The sequence below is a fragment of the Trichosurus vulpecula genome, chromosome 5 (assembly GCF_011100635.1).
Source record: "Trichosurus vulpecula isolate mTriVul1 chromosome 5, mTriVul1.pri, whole genome shotgun sequence".
NCBI lineage: Eukaryota > Metazoa > Chordata > Mammalia > Diprotodontia > Phalangeridae > Trichosurus > Trichosurus vulpecula.
In genome coordinates this window covers 166,968,201-166,984,274 of record NC_050577.1, presented here as the reverse complement: position 1 = coordinate 166,984,274, position 16,074 = coordinate 166,968,201, and the positions used below count along the sequence as shown (strand labels likewise).

Here is a 16,074-nt window from a genome sequence, read left to right as displayed (position 1 = left end):
GACTTTCAGTTCTCCTGCTTGAGAAGAACACAAAGGTAAGCATCAGAGGTGGTTACCCTATTCTTCTTCAGGGTCAGAAAAAGAGAAAGGAATAAATTAAATCCAGTTTTTTAAGAGGTAATGGGGGAGAGGGGAGAGGTGGGCTGTTGGTCCATGGTCAGTTGTAGAACAAGGCAGTCTTTCCTTTACTTTATTCCACAACCTTCCATTGATTAAAGAACTACGTGCTTAGAACAAATTCTTATCCTCTGTCTCCCTGAAGAAGCACCTACAATAGGTTTCTCCTAACTATGAAAGCAATCAGCCATTACTTTTTACTAGCATATGTAGTTTACAAGTACAAAGATTCTGAACTCAGTAGATTTTCTTCTGACTAAGAGGTGCTTTGATGGTTCCTCCCTGCCCCACCCCCCATCTTTGTTTTTGAAGACTTGGATTACTCTGAAATTACACAAGCATTTTTATCAGGGGTGACACTAATTGAAGCTTTTTACACATTACACATTTTAATCTTTGTATCTGTCAAAGCAGTATGAGTGCAATGCAGATAATACTGCGTACAACAAAGTGCTTTTTCACATTAATATGTGATAACAAGCATCACTACTTCTCATATGATAACATTCTCTGTAGGCACCTGCTGTTGATTTTTGAGGAATACTTCAAAGATTGATTCTTTTTCCTTTCACAAGCCGTGCTCGAAACTTCCAAATATCCTAAAAATAATCCCAAACATAAAAAATTTAAGTTCTTGAATAGCTGTACTGGTTAGTAAATAAAATAAATTCTAACTTGGTCAAGAGTTAAAAATGAACTTACAGTTCATCTAGTCCAACCTGCTCATATTAAAGATGAGGAAACAGAAGCCAAGAGAGATGAAATAATCTGCCGAAGGCCATAGAGATAGTAAGTGTATTAAGTGGCAGGTCTTCTGATGCTAAATCCAGAGAGCTTTTCACTGGACCACAACCAAGGAAGGATAAAGTAGACAATGTGAAGAGCCAACTATAGGACCAATAATGAAGAGTAGAAAGTGAAAGCAAAGGAGGGATAATTAATAGAAAAAGGGATAGAGGGACTAACAGTTCTAGTGAGAATGAAGAAAAGTTTTAGGAAAACAAAGGCAGGCAGAGTTGGAATGATAGGGGCTTCTGATAAGAGAGAGAAATCTCAGTGTTCCTGATTGTGGAGGGAGCACAGTCATGGGCAAGGATGAGATCGATGGTACGGCCATCCCTGTAGGTGGAGTGGCGATACAGGGCAGAGAAATTGAGAGGGCTGAAGAACCAGAAGACCAGAGTATTTGTGCATACTGAAGTCCCCAAGTTGAAGGGCAAGGGCTGGAATGGAGAAGAATCTGTGATTCAGAGAATGAATTCCTTGAGAAAGGAAGGAGGCTCTTGATAACTACAGCAAGGATTGAGATGGGGTGACATAGGTAGATGGAATAAACCTCAAAGTGGAGAGACTGCTGAGTAATAGCAGTAAAGAAAGGATCTAAAAATGGAAGTGAAGAACAAGGAATTTTCCTTTTCCTCCAACAGAAAGCACATCCAATACTTGGTAGCACCTCAATGGCACAGTGGATAGAATACTGAATTTGAAGTTGGGAAGACATGAGTTTAAACCCCACCTTAGATACTTAACCAAATGTGTGATCTTAGGTAAGTCATTTAAACTTTCTCAGCCTCAGTTTCATCATCTCTGAAATGGGGCAATAATAAAACCTACCTACCTCAGAGGATTGTTATAAAGATCAAGTGAGATAATATATGATCTAAAAGGGCTATATAAAATGCTAGCTGTTATTATCATTACTAGAGAGAGTGGCCAGGAATGTAATATCTTCTGTAACGAGCCAAGTCTCCATGAGCAGTAGAAGATGAGAGGAATATGAGCAGAAAAAAAATCTAGAATGTAAAATGGATTAAAAACCAGAATTCTATGATATATTGTTTACAAGAAACACATTCAAAACGCAGAGATACACACAGAGTAAAGGCAAGGGGCTGGAGCAGAACCTATTATGCTTTAGCTGAAGCAAAAAAGGCAGGGGTAGCAATCTTGATTTCAGACAAAGCAAAAGCAAAAACACATCTAATTAAAAGAGACAGGGAAGGAAACTGTGTCTTGCTGAAGGGAAGTTTGTTAATGACTGAATGGAGGCTCCAGTGGTTATCATGGAAAGGGTAAGACAGCTGAAAAGAGACTTGGGAAGAGTCTCACGGCAGACGTAGATGGGAGTGAGGAAAATACAAGTTAAGTGAAACAACATTACAGTGGACAGTTAGTTCCATAGGTTGGGACTGGGAATAAACCTGTGATTTCATCAGTACAGCTAATTTCCAGAGGAGGAAACAACTTCCACCAAAGCAAGTCAATATCTTCTCTATAACTTATAGTCTTAGAGAGTTACCTAGAACATTAAAAGGCTAAGGGACTTGCCTGGACCCACAGCCAGTAGATGACAGAGTAGAACCTAGATCTTTTGGGTTTCCATGACAGCTCTCTACCCCACCCCCTCATACTGTACTGCCACTTCCAGGAGAACAGTGTTAAAAATTATTCCAAGAAAATCACTTTACATCATGCTTCTTCCATCATCACAATTAGATTTGGCATTAGGATGTATTAACAATATTACTGTCAACGGGCAGGGCATCTTAATGAAGGGTATCTATGTCTAAATCAAATACCATCAGGAATTACTTTTCATTTAAAAAAAAGAGAAAAAAACCTGGAGTTTTTCACCTTTTCATTTCATACAGACCTACCTTCAATTGGACATTGGCAACACCATACTTTCTTTCTATTACGCCTTGAAGTTCCTTCTCAATGTTTTCTTGACTGGTGCCTTTTACATCAGTGTAGAAGCAATCAGAACTGGCATAGTGACAGGAAATCGCCTGTATACATGGAGCCAATTAATATAAAAAGAAATCCAATTGTCACTAGCCCTGAGGGGCAATAAATGAATTACACAACTGAGTACTTAGCTCCTATCTTGGACTATGATTTAGCCTGCCCTTGCAGGGGAATTCTAAAAGTACAAGCAGTCTAAGCTACCTAAGTCATTCTTTCCCTGAAAAGAACCAGAAGGGTTGGTAACTATTCATACAACTTGCTCGTTTTTAACATTTTTCATTGTTTCAGTGTTCTCAATCTTCAAAAGATTCCTCCATCTCCTTAAAACACTTACTGGTAGAATGGATTTCCTTTTGTTTTTGGATTTCCAAATACCGAGCACAGTTCCTATACCATGTCACTGTTTGATAAGTATTTGCTCTATTTTTGAATTACGGCTGATTGCACAGGGAAGAATGTTGGATTTGTAGTCAGAAGCCCTGGGTTTAAATCCCAGCTCTGCCACCTACCACTTGGGTGATCTTGGGAAAGTCACAACTGTCTAGGCTTCAGTTTGCTCATCTGTAAAATGAGGAGGTTTGGCCTTGATGGTCTCTAATCTCTGATCTCCAACATTATGATCCTATTAGCCTCTTAGCCATAGAAGTTATCTCACTGAGTTTATAATTGATTATTTATTTAAGTGGTAAGAAGGATAATAGTATAATCAAGGTGCTCTATTGGAAAGTAATAACCATGCCAGCAGATTAAAGGAATACTTAAAGCTGTTACAATCAACACATCCTAATGATTCCTATATTGCTTTTCTCTGGCAGCAATAAATGCAAATTTTGAACTCCTGCCTGCACCTAGAAAATGGGAATGGGAACTTGAATCCAAGTGGCTACAGTTAAAATAGAAGATTATAAGAATTTTTCATAGTGTGGTGAGAGTAATGACAACCTTCAGGATGAATTTGCTCTTTGCCAAAAGTGCATCTGGGACCTACAGCAAAGGTTATTCATGGAACTTTAGGCAGTAGTTGGCATTAAAAACACCTCTCTCCCATGGTAAAGACAGTAAAGTCCTGCTCTAATGTCTCACTGTGTCATGGAAGTGACCCTGGGGTTCTTGAAGTTCATACCAAGAGAGTACAAGGTAGAAAAATTTCAAATAAGGATCCAGGAAGAGGTTGGTTGAGGACCGGTCTAGAGCTAAGCTCAGAGGAGCTCATCACCACAAAGTGGGCCAGTGATGAATTAAGTGATAAACTAGAGGGTGAATTATTTTTGACCACAGAAAATCATCAAACCACCTACTAAGGCACAGAGGAGTTACAAGTCTACATCGCTGGAGAGGGAGGGGATCCACACAGATCTCTTAGAACACTAGAGAAAGACACTGCCCTCTCTTTTGTCTTTGGTTCTGTCCACTCAAGCTGCCTAAGTCAAAGAATCAATCAGCCAGTGTCTATTAAGTATCTCCTGTGTGCTGGGATTGTCTTTTGCCTTTTTTTTTTGGTATCCTCAGCTTAGCACAGTGCCTGGCACAAAGTGGGTACCTAAGAAATGCCTCCTGACTGACTGACTATGCTAGGCACAGGGAATACAAATATACTCACAAGCAGCTTATAATCTAACAGGAAAAATAACAAACAAGGATGCATACAGTGTGTCCCAAAAGTCTTAGTGCGGTTTTAAGCTCTGTAATAAGACTTTTGGGATGCCCTGTATAAGTGTGCATGCATGTGTGTGCACATATGTATGTGCATATATATGTATATGAAATGAATACAAATAAATTCAATATATATTAAAGAGAATAAATTCAAGTTAGCCAAATACAAGGTGGTCTGAGAGGGAGGACAGAAGCAGTTGGAGGGAGGGGTGTTCAGAGAAAGCTTCATGTGGAAGACAGTGCTTGCTCTGCATCTTGAAGTGATTCTATGAGGCCGTGGTGAGGAAGGAGTGCATTCCAGGAATGAGAATAATCCATGTAAAGACAAAGATGGGAGTTGAAATGGCAAGTGTGAGGAGCATAGAGAAGGCTAATTGGACTAGATCACAGAGTGCAGGACAGGTAGTAATGTCCTATAAAAATTCCAGATTGTGTTGTCACGTTTTGGTGATGATGTCACATATTGTTTGCAGCATATACCAAATAGTAAATGCAAAACAAAAATAAAGCACACTGTTTTTTTCCTGAGGACATGAATGCCTGTCAATCAATGAGACATCCATATAAGCTGGTTCTTTATTGATAAAAGTAAGGGAATAAGCTTCCTTGTTAATTAAATAGACTAAAATCTTCACTTACTGACACCTTGTAATTATAATCACAGTTCATATAGGTTTGGAATGCCACTTTAAAATTTGATTTACAAATCTATTTGCAGTTGGGAGGGAAATTATTGTTTGTTACCTTCCGGAACCCTTCAGTTCTATTTCTTCCAGATCCATGAATGAGCAGAGGATGGAAAAAAACAGTATCTCCCTTCTCCATCACAAGGTGAGTTCTGGGTTGGTTTAAATCATAGTCTTGGATACCATGGAACATAATATTAACTCCCCCCTAGAATACAAAACAAACCATGTTTTAGACTTAGAAGAAGTAAAATAAATCAAGCCAATGACTTGGAATGAAAAAATAATAGTCTTCTGATGTCTGCTCTCTATCCAAATTTCAAAATACAGAATAATGCTTTTGGCCAAGAAAGGCCTTTCACTTATCATGTCTTTCCAAAGAAAAATGTAAGGAAAAATTCTATTAACCTTTCTTGCTCTATTTTTGCATGCTCTCAGTAGTCAGACCTACCTCCCATTTAGGATAGTCATGTGGTTTCAAGGTGCCCTTGTGTGTGCCTGGTAACACAACCAGGCAGCCATTGTTTCTATCAATATGTTCCATGGCAGTCCAAGCGCAGACAATGGAATTGGGAGGCCTGAATGGAAAGTAGTGCAGGTCCTGATGAAAGGGATGGCGAGAAGTCTTCTTCCCTGAAATGGAAGCCAATCCATATGTCAAAAGAAGCTCTAATCTCAGAACTCCTCAGCTTTCCCTAAACAAATAGCCAATATCCATTCCTACAAAGAGTATATATTATAAAGAAATATATAAAGAAATACGCATCCTAGAAAAAATATAAAATATAAAGAAATATAACCATAGGAATAACAATCGGTTCAGCTAAAAAGGTTAAGTATCCTAGAGGACCTTCAGTGAGACTTGACTTCAAATACCAGATATGACAGTAAGATGCTGAATAGGGAAATGTGGCCAGGCACCACCAGATTTCAAGAGAATGTTACTTAATGGGGAGGCACAGATGCTGTTATCAGTCATATTGCACTTTGATGTCCTACACAAATCCCACTGAACCTCCTCTGGGTTTAGCACAGCTGACCTCCTGCCCTTGGCTAACTTTACCCTCAGCTTCTGGTCTCTTTCTTCTTAGGACACCCAACGTCCTTGGATAGCCCTTGCGGTGAGGATTTGCCTGGTCACTTACGATTCTCTGAGCCATCTTCTCAGAGGCTAGGTTATTCATAGCAGTAGAATATGATCTATTCCACTTTTGACCTATGCCAATGCCTCATTATAGTGTAGCAGGGAAGCCTGGGTTCTAAAAAGCAATGCCAATGAAATACTAGCTCTGACAAGTGCTATCAAAACATGAAAGGCTTTCAGTATGAGCCTAGTGATGTCCTATGTGCCTAGTGCCCACTGCCGAGGGACCAGTCTAGCTAGGGTTAGAGAGCCTCATCACTAGGTCAGTCACAGGACAGATTTTTCGTCACAACAATTCCCCTGAAGACCTATGAAGTTATATAAACGTTGTGATCTTGCCTTGGGTTGGAGGCAGCACTTATCTCAATGAAATCATAGATCAAATGAGTGGGCTAGATAAGCACTTAAAGTCCTATGGAGGGAGGAAGGCAGGGCAACTGGAGTTAAGAGACTTGCCCAAGGTCACACAGCTATTAAGTATGTCAAGTGACTGAGACCGGATTTGAACTCAGGGCTGGTGCTCTACTCACTGCACCACCTAGGTGCCCCAACTTAAATTCCTATGAAAGCTAAGGAAGTAATAACAGCCATGGACAAATATCTGAGACTGTCACACTTTGATTTTATAACAATGCAAGTCATTTAAAATATATGCCCCCAAATTACTCATTGTTAGAATCATTACTTCAATGCATGTAGGTTGGGATGCCGATTTTACCTCAATTTTTATGATGCAACCAGCGTATCTTTCCTGATCCCCATTCCACAGGTCCCCCACCAGCTAGCCCCTAATATAAATAAAAGCTCTTTACCAGAATCTGGAGGCTTGTTTATCAGCATTGTATGCATAGCCATGATATTGGGTCCAGTGAAACACTCGACATATTTAACAATCTAAAACAGGGGGAAGAAAAAGCTCATGAACAATCAGGGGCATAGATCATAGCACAGAGTGAAGTTTCAACTATCTGCATGAAATCCAAAATAACAACGTCAGTAGCCCACATGCCTATAGGGCTTTATGGTTCTTCACAACAGCCCAGCGAGGTAAATTCTATTACTTCATTTTACAGATAAAGAAACCAAGTCTCAGAGAATTTGAATCACTTAGGATCATAGATTTCGAAAGGGTCCTTTGAAGCCATGGAGTCCAACTCTCTCATCTAAGAAATGAGGAAAATGAGAGAAGTTTAAGTGATTTGTGCAGGATCACAGAGCTAATTAAGTGTTGAAGTTAGAACTTTAACTCAGGTGTTCCTGACTCCAAGTCCAGCCTTCTCTCCAGCCTATCACACTAGGTCACAAAGCTTGTAAATGTTTGAAGTGGATTTCAAGTCCCAATAACAAAAAATGATTCCTCCCAAATCGTTTATTTGGCTCCAGGATGCAATTTTGTACTTCTTTGACCAGCTATGGGGTGATAAAAGCAAGACTTCAACTAAGAACTCAAAGTTGAAATAAAATAGGCAGGAAGGGGCAAGGATTTTTACCTTTATTTTAAAATAAATTTTTATTCACACCTTTTGTTTCTTATATTGTTTTTTCCCACTGTATTTTTCTCTCTACCTCATTTTAGAGATTCATCTCTTATAATAAAGTACAACAAAAAAATTGCATAAAACAACTAAATAAGACAGTAAGAAAGTGTGACATGATCCACAGTATATCACACCCACAGTGGCCCACTTCTGCAGCATAGGGGAGAAGTGTCATTTCATATCTCTTCTTTGGGGCCAAACTCAGCCATTACGATTATAAACCAAATATAGAATTATTGTTATTCAAATAATTTCCATCATGTCCAACTCTCCATGACCCCATTGGGGTTTTCTTGGCAGAGAATACTGGGATGGTTTGCCATTTCTGTCTCTAGCTTATTTTTACAGATGAGAAACTGAGGCAAACAAGGTTAAGTGACTTGCTGAGAGTAAGACAGTTAGTAAGTCTGAGGTCAGATTTGAACTCAGGAAGATGAGTCTTCCTGATTCTGGGCCTGGCACTCCATGCACGATGGCACCACCTAGCTGCCCTGAATATAGAGTTACATAACACAAAATTAAATAATGATGACAAAATCAGTTTCAATTGTTTTGTCACCATGGCATAATTCAAACACCATCATTAAACAATTAGCACATCATAATGTATAATTACTCATTAATCTTTCCATTGACATTTGGTTATCATTGTGCATATTGGTTTCCTCCTTCTTATTCTACTTTTGACCAGCTGTATTTTTACTTTTTAGCCCTTTCTAATGATGCAAGGTGGTTCTTAAGCTGCTTTTACAGGATGGTGACGGCAAAAAGCAAGAAACTTTCCTTAAGCCCATTTTGGTAACAAGCCAGAGTGGAGAAATTCTTGTTGTCAATCTTTACCAGTGACACACACACTTGGTTTTGTATCATCAAGAGAATCTCCAGTTATTTTAAAGCCAAATCGATTTTAATCTTCTAACATAAAAGGAGAAGAGAGGGTGAGGGAAGGATAGAAGAGTACAATCAACTGATTAAAAAAATGAAGATGGTTCTGAGCAACTAATAAAGTATCAGGGTTGCACAACTCTGATGTGTGTGTCACAGCTTAGATTGCATTGTTCTTACCTGTAGCCAAAGGGTTTTTTTACACTACCATTAATGACTTCTCATTAGTATGACAATTAATGCATTTCTCCTCACCTCTACTTCTTAGAATCCCATTTCCTTCAAAATTCAGCTCAAATGCCATCTGCAGTAAGAGGCCCTTTCTGAGTGCCCTTCACTCCTTCTGCTGCTGTGGCTATTGTCCCCCTCCAAAACTACCTTGCATATACTTACAGATGTACATGTTGTCTCCCCTGATAGAATATAAACTTCTTGAGAGATAGAATTGTTTCTTTTTTGTTTGTTTGTTTCTAAATCCTTAAGCCTAGCACAGTATCTGACATACAGTATGTACCTAAGAAATGCTTACTGAGTGATGGGGAACTTGAGGAATTATAAAGCACTTTCCTGACAACACTCCTGTGATATAGGCAAAACAAACAGTATCATCCCAAATTTATATGTGGGGAAATTCAGGCTAACAAAGGTTTAGGGACTTGGCCATGGACATTCTGGTTTCAATTCACAGGAAGGCCTCCTGACTGAAAGGAGATAGACTCAAAATGCAGAATGAGACATACATTTTTCAGACAGCCAATGAAGGATTAAGTTTTGTTGGACTATGCGTAGTTGTCAGAAGGGTTTTGTTTTTCTTTTTTAAATAGGGAGGGAAAGAAAATAAATGCTTATTAATTAATTAAAAATTAAAATACATAGCAAATATTAGGCTAATCATGCTTACTAAAGCCAAACCATATCCTCTTTCCCTCCTCTGGTGACAGTATCCAGAAAGTTAGGGAAGTCCTTAACTCAATAATAAAACCCAGGCTTTTAGTGCTTTGAAGTTTACAAAGCACTTTATCTACTCCATTCCTGTGAGAAAGGAAATACCAGTATTATTTCTTCTATTTTACAGAAGAAGAAAACAAAGCTCAAGGAGACTGAGCACAAAGCTACTAAGTGTGACAGCTGAGACTCCAACCTAGGTCACTCCTCATCCCAGGTCCAACATACTTCCCACAATACCACATCGGTCTTCAACTTAGTATGAGTAAAAAAAGTCTCTATTTCACTCCTCCATAGAACATTCCGCCAGCACCAGTGAAGTCTGGGGCTATAGGTTGTAAAGGGTTTTAGAGCCAGGAAAAGATAATAGATCACAAAAACTGTAAGCAACACAACTGTCATTTAAAAAATAAAGTCTGTGGGTTTTTATAAATAAAAATAAAACAAGGCAAAGTTTTTAACCTGAGGCAGGCTGCAGTAGCTGAAGAGTTCTTCATCTTTCTGAAAATTCTGGATTTTTGTAATTATTTTCTCATCTGGAGAAAGATTTGATTTTGCAATGGTTACATCCTTCATGATTTCTATTCCTGGGGGTTCCACTTCCTTCCTGCAGATCCTTTCAAACTGATCCCTGGAGAAATCAAATTGAAAATGCCATCATCCTTTGGAACACCACAGAATTGACATCTTAACAACACAACACTGCTTTCTGACAGCATCCACTCAAAGACTCCTTTTCAACAGATACATTTAGGAAGTTTTCAAAGGGTCTTCACAGGTCTCTTCACCTACAGCTTATCTATAGCCAACCCTAAATAGAAATGGTACAAAGACTGGAAAAGAAAATGGTGGATGTCTTTGCTGCCCCCTACTGTCACACTCATTTAATAGAATCAGGGTTGAAATTCACTGCCATGGCCAAAATGCCTGAAGACACTGGTGGCAAAACACCTACAGTGGTGTTACTGAGAGACATCTCCCCTCGCTAAATGCTTAAATCCTGAGCCATAAAGAAGCCTCAGAAACCCTAGACAAACTAATGTTAGTCATCTTTATTCCGTTTGTGTTATGTTATTTAAAAAAATAAATAAATGGCTATACTGTACCTATAGCGTTGAATATCTTCTTCAGACACTAGTTTTTTTATGATCAGGAAACCATTGTCCTCATAAAATTGCCTCTGTTCTAGGGTTAAGACAGTATTATCCAGGGTGTACCTATGGGGGAAAGTAGAAGGAGATAAGAGGAGGTGGGGAGAGGAGGACATGAGAGAACAGGGAGAAAAGGCGGGTGGGGGGGAAGCACATCAATAATTTTGAAGTTGATGTATTTTCATTTTGGCTGGATGTGAATTACAGGCCTGCATTAAAATGCACTCCATAAACATCAAGGGATTCCCTTTTAAAAAGTAATTTAAGAAGGACAGAATAAAAATATTGCTCAGTGCACTAATATAATCAAGACACAGACTAATTTCAATATCATATTCAGCAATCCTGACAGATATAGTCACCATACTACATAGTTTGTGACATTTTCTCTTCCTTCTGAATTATAAGCCATTTCTTGGCAACAGAAGTGTTTTGCTGCCAGAATACCATATCAATTAAAACACGTCTGATGATTTGAGATTATGTATAATAAAAATTCTAATCAGGCAAGGAGCCATTTAGTTCTCCTAGCATTAACTAATACATACATTGCAATTACGTACACAGCATTATTTTTAAAAATTAACTAAAACAGCACTTACTGGAATTTCCGAGGATGGAAATCGAGAGGTACAAAAGAAGCTGAAGTCGGGTAAGCTGCCTAGTATACACATTAAGTTAAATAAAATAATACTCAAAGGCAAAATCTTTCCCATTAACAACATATGCATTCACTTTATCTTTAGAGATGGAAGGGCCTGAGAGATCCTTGAGCCCAGGGATCTTAACTTTTTTAATGTCATAATCCTCTATGGCGGTCTGACAAGTTTATGGACCCTGTCTCAAAATAAGGTTTTTGAAATGCATAAAATAGAATATATAGGACTATAAAGGAAACTAATGATACAAAAATACAGTTAACAAAATATTTTTAAAAACAAGTTCATCAGTGCCAGGTTAAGAACCTCTGATATTCTATTCTACACTATTCATTTAACTGATGATAGATCTAAGGCCAAGAAATGTGAACTGAATGAAACTAAGTCTCACAGAGAGTTCAAAATACATCTTCTGGCCTCCAGTTAGAACAGATTCATTCTCCTACATCATACACTGCCTCTTCAGTCTGGTCCTGGGTTGCACACAGAAACATTGTTCCCAGTCCACATTATCTAACCTACTTTTGAATAACCTGAAGGACATAATGGCCTTTCCAAGACTTTACACACGAGGAGATATAAACACTCTCTAAATTTGGTATCCAATTTAGTGGGAGTCTAGAGCAAAAAACTGGAAGTAATTAGGCAGGGTCTGAAAAAATAAAAAGTAAACAAGAGAAAGACAAACACTGAATACCAGAACACAATCTAGCTGGAAGACCAGTATCAGTTAACAAGGTTCTATTTCCAGCTTTATGACTGAATCACTGAATAACTTTATAAAGGCAGCCTACGTAGTGAGTCTTATACAGTTGTCATCTGCATTAAATAACTCCTTCGACAAATTCAATTCAACCATTTATTAAGTGCCTACTGAGTTCAGGGCACTGTGCTAAACACTAGGGATACCTAGAGATATGATACATGCATTTCTCAGCTATAAAAGCAGGTTGAAGTCAGCCTGTGGATAGCCTTGAATGCCAGGATTAGGACTTTATCCTTTATCTGGCAGGCAATGGGGAGTCACCACAGATCTTTGAGTAAGAGAAGTGATGTGATCATTCTGGTGCATAAGGAAGATTACTTGGGCAGTAGTGTAAAGGCTAGATTGTCAAGGAGGAAGAGTGGAAAGACACAGACTACATAGGAAGTTATTCTAATATTTTGGTCAGGAAGAGATGGGGTCCTGAACTAGGAAGGACGCAGTGAGAGTATGAAAGAGGAGAGGACAGATGAAGACACCTTGGAGGTAACATGACAGGTTGTGGAGAATGATTGTTTACATAGTGTGAAGGAAAAGAATAATGACTATATAGTTATGAAGTGATGTGACCAAGAGGGCTTCAACAGAAATAGAGAAGTTAGTTAGAGGGACAGGTTTCAGGTAGTAGATGAGGAGTTCAGTTTTGAACAAGGTGAAGGTGAGGTGGCAACAGAACAGTCTGAAAGCAATATGCAACTGGAGCTCTGGGGAGAGATTAGATGGAAGTATTGATTTGGTAATTGTCCATGGACAGGTGAGATCAACATGCTACAACAAAAAGGGTATTGACCCTGGAGTCAAAGAAGTTGCTTATGATGCCTATTGCCTTCATGACCTTAAGCAAATACTTTAATCATCTTGGGTCAAAGTTCCTCACTGTACAATACGGGATGCAGTAACTATGGCTCCTTTCAGTTCTAGATCTATGAACCTATGAACAATAGAGAATAGAACTACAGATAGAAATTGGGAGATGGATGTTCACGTTGAAAAAGTGGAAGAATGAGGAGCACAGAGAGCGAAGGAGGTAAAGTGAACCAGCACGTGAAAGCAAAGTTCAGAATATGTAGCATAGAAGAAAGCACCGGTTAGGTAGTCAAGAGACCTAACCCCTCTATTTTCACTTATGCCACTAATTGTTATATAATTTTGGTTACAACATTTCAGCTATTTCCTCATATGCAGAAAGAGGTGATTGACCTGGATGGCTTCTAAAGCTTTCCAGTTCTGAATGTGAGGAGAAATTTTAGATGCAAAATCCATACATGTATATCCTAAACTCACTATTATTTTGAAACTCAATTGTAAAAAAAAAATATTCAGGGAAGGTTACAGAAACAACTTTACCAATCTTGTGAGACAAGTGGGATTTTTCCTAGATTGGAACAAAATCTCAGGCACAGTTATTGATCAGACTTGCCAAAGCACGTCCTCAATCAACACTAGAGGTATGACCTGGCAAAATAATCACAGAACCACAGGATCCCAGCTTTGTAAGGAACCTTAGAAGTCATCTGATCTTAAGATCATAGGCCTAGAGTGGGAAGAGCCCTTAGGGTCCACTATTCCATCATTTTACAGATGAGGGAACTGAGGATCCTGGAAATTAAGTGACACAGATATCTAGGCAAACCTTCCATTTATTCCTTCTAGCTCAAATTTTCCCTATTGATAATAGAGAAACAAATTATTTTGAGTGGGTAACTTCTCTTTTCCTGTGAAACAATATATCTTAAATATTACACAGAAAGAGCCAATGGAAACTAGTGAAGTACACATATTTCCTTTAAAAAATTGCTAAGGCAAAACCTTCGACTTGAGATATGCATATGAGAGAGAAATAATACAATCTTTAAAACTGTGACTTTAGGCAAGTCACTACACTACTTCAGACCTCAAGTGCCTAGAGAAGATACCTAGGAAAGGGACTCATCTAAAGGAGATCAACAAAAGAACCCAGGCTTAGCAGGGATTTTTTTTTCAGTCCTTGAACCAAGGGAATCTGAGATCACATTAGTAATCTTGAGGCCCTCTACCCTGGGAACCTCCAAGGAACCATACAGTTTGGGGTTAGATGCTCACTCTATAAAAAAATATAAACTATACATGACATTCTTAGGGTTTCAGTCAACCAGGAAGGGAAATTAGCAAGACTCTGCTTCCAAGTCTGTGACCAGAGAGACCTACGTGATGTCTGTCATTGAACGCACGGCAAAAGAGTACCCAGAAAGATCATGGAGGAAGAGGACACGCAAAACAATCTAGGAGGTCAAGAGTAAGAATCAGTCAGAAGAGATCAGTAGAGAGGGAAGGAGGTGGCCAAGAGGCCCTCACAGCACCCTGCGGTCCAGTGGCCTGAACAAATTTTCTAAAACCATTAGCCAGAGGATAAACAAACCCGGGCAGAAGAGGCGGAGTGCGAAAAGGAAAGACACTGGCTGCGAATTAACCCATCCCTTGGCCTCTGGAACGTCAGTGAAAGACGCTCCTAGGCTATAGCACAGATGCCAAGGGAAGCTCTCCAGAGGGAAGAAGCAGCTGCTGCCCGAGCTGCCCCTCGCTTCCATCCACTCTGGACCAGTGCGCGCACCTGCGCAGCCTTGCCCGGGCTCCAGGTTCGACCACCCACTGGTGGCTGACCACCAGTGGCCAGCAGCGGGCCTCTGGGAGCGCAGGGATCTTTGGAAGGATACGATGGCCGGGGCCGCAGGGCCCTGGAGGTGTCCCAGCAGGATCTTGAGGCGGGCTGTGGCGATCCTGCCAGCTCGCCCCGGGTCGTTGACGTTGAGAGCAGTGGTAGCCATCTCTACTGTAGGAGGAAAGCGAGGAGCGCAGCGGACAGCACTAAGCCGAGAGCCCCCACCACAGTCTTATTTAAACCGCTCCCCAGCTCCGCCTCCCCGAGAGAGAGGAGTGCAGGTGCATCACCTCTACCTGGAGCCAAGCCAGAGCCGGAGCTGCGCACCTGGAAGCTGAAAGGGCTTAGCCAGCAGGGTTGGGTACTCTGAAGATCGGGAGGAGTGGCGCTTGATCCCAGCGTCCTATGGAGACTATGGAGGCTGAGTGCACTTTTACATGCTGAAAAGTTACAGTGTCTAAATACAAAAGAAAGCGACAGATCCCTGGTCCCAGTAGGTTGTGGAGTCAGGGTGATGGCTTCAAATTCTGGACCCGTGCCACCTGCTAGCTGAGTATGATTGTGAGCTTCTCTGGGCTTCCCTTTCCTCATCTGGGGTTGAACCAGCTCTGAAGCTGCAACCCATCCTTCAACCCACATTACCTTTAGTGCTGAATGGAAATGGGCAGATGTCAGCTAAAGAAACTCAAGGTTTTAGATCAGACCATTATTTCAGGAATATCAGTTTGACAAATGTGTGAATGATGAGAGACAGACAATTGCAAGAAGGGATGAGGGCCTGAATGAGGATGGTGACCATGTGAGTAGAGAAAAGGGGACATAAAAAGAAATGAAAAAAAGCATTTACTAAGTACTTTCCATGTGTCAAACACTGTACTAAGAGTTGAGAATACAAATATCAAAAGCAATGATGGTCCCTGCCATCCAGGAGTTTGTGTTATAACAGGGAGATGACACATATAAATGTGTCAGGGAAGGGGAGCCAGGGAAGCCAGGGAAGGATCAAAATAACAATCTAGATATCGTAGTTCAAAAAATCTTAAAACCACCCAAATCTCTTAGAATCAAAGGACAAAGCAGAAATTGAAATAATCTGCTGGTTATCTCCTGAAAGAAACCTAAAACTGAAAGAAGCATTATAAGC

The 16,074-nt window shown here is 39.9% G+C and overlaps 1 protein-coding gene across 1 annotated transcript; it reads right to left on the bottom strand.

Moving 5' to 3' along the window:
- Positions 1–289: 289 nt before the first annotated feature.
- LOC118852419 (phytanoyl-CoA dioxygenase, peroxisomal-like) lies at positions 290–15,136 on the bottom strand. Its single transcript, XM_036762162.1, has 9 exons — positions 14,986–15,136; positions 11,473–11,531; positions 10,826–10,936; positions 10,182–10,350; positions 7,164–7,245; positions 5,659–5,840; positions 5,266–5,415; positions 2,775–2,906; positions 290–716 (listed from the first exon to the last, which is right to left on the bottom strand). Exons 1-9 carry the CDS (start codon positions 15,094–15,096, stop codon positions 663–665), a joined length of 1,050 nt encoding a protein of 349 aa, XP_036618057.1. The 5' UTR covers positions 15,097–15,136; the 3' UTR covers positions 290–662.
- Positions 15,137–16,074: the final 938 nt, after the last annotated feature.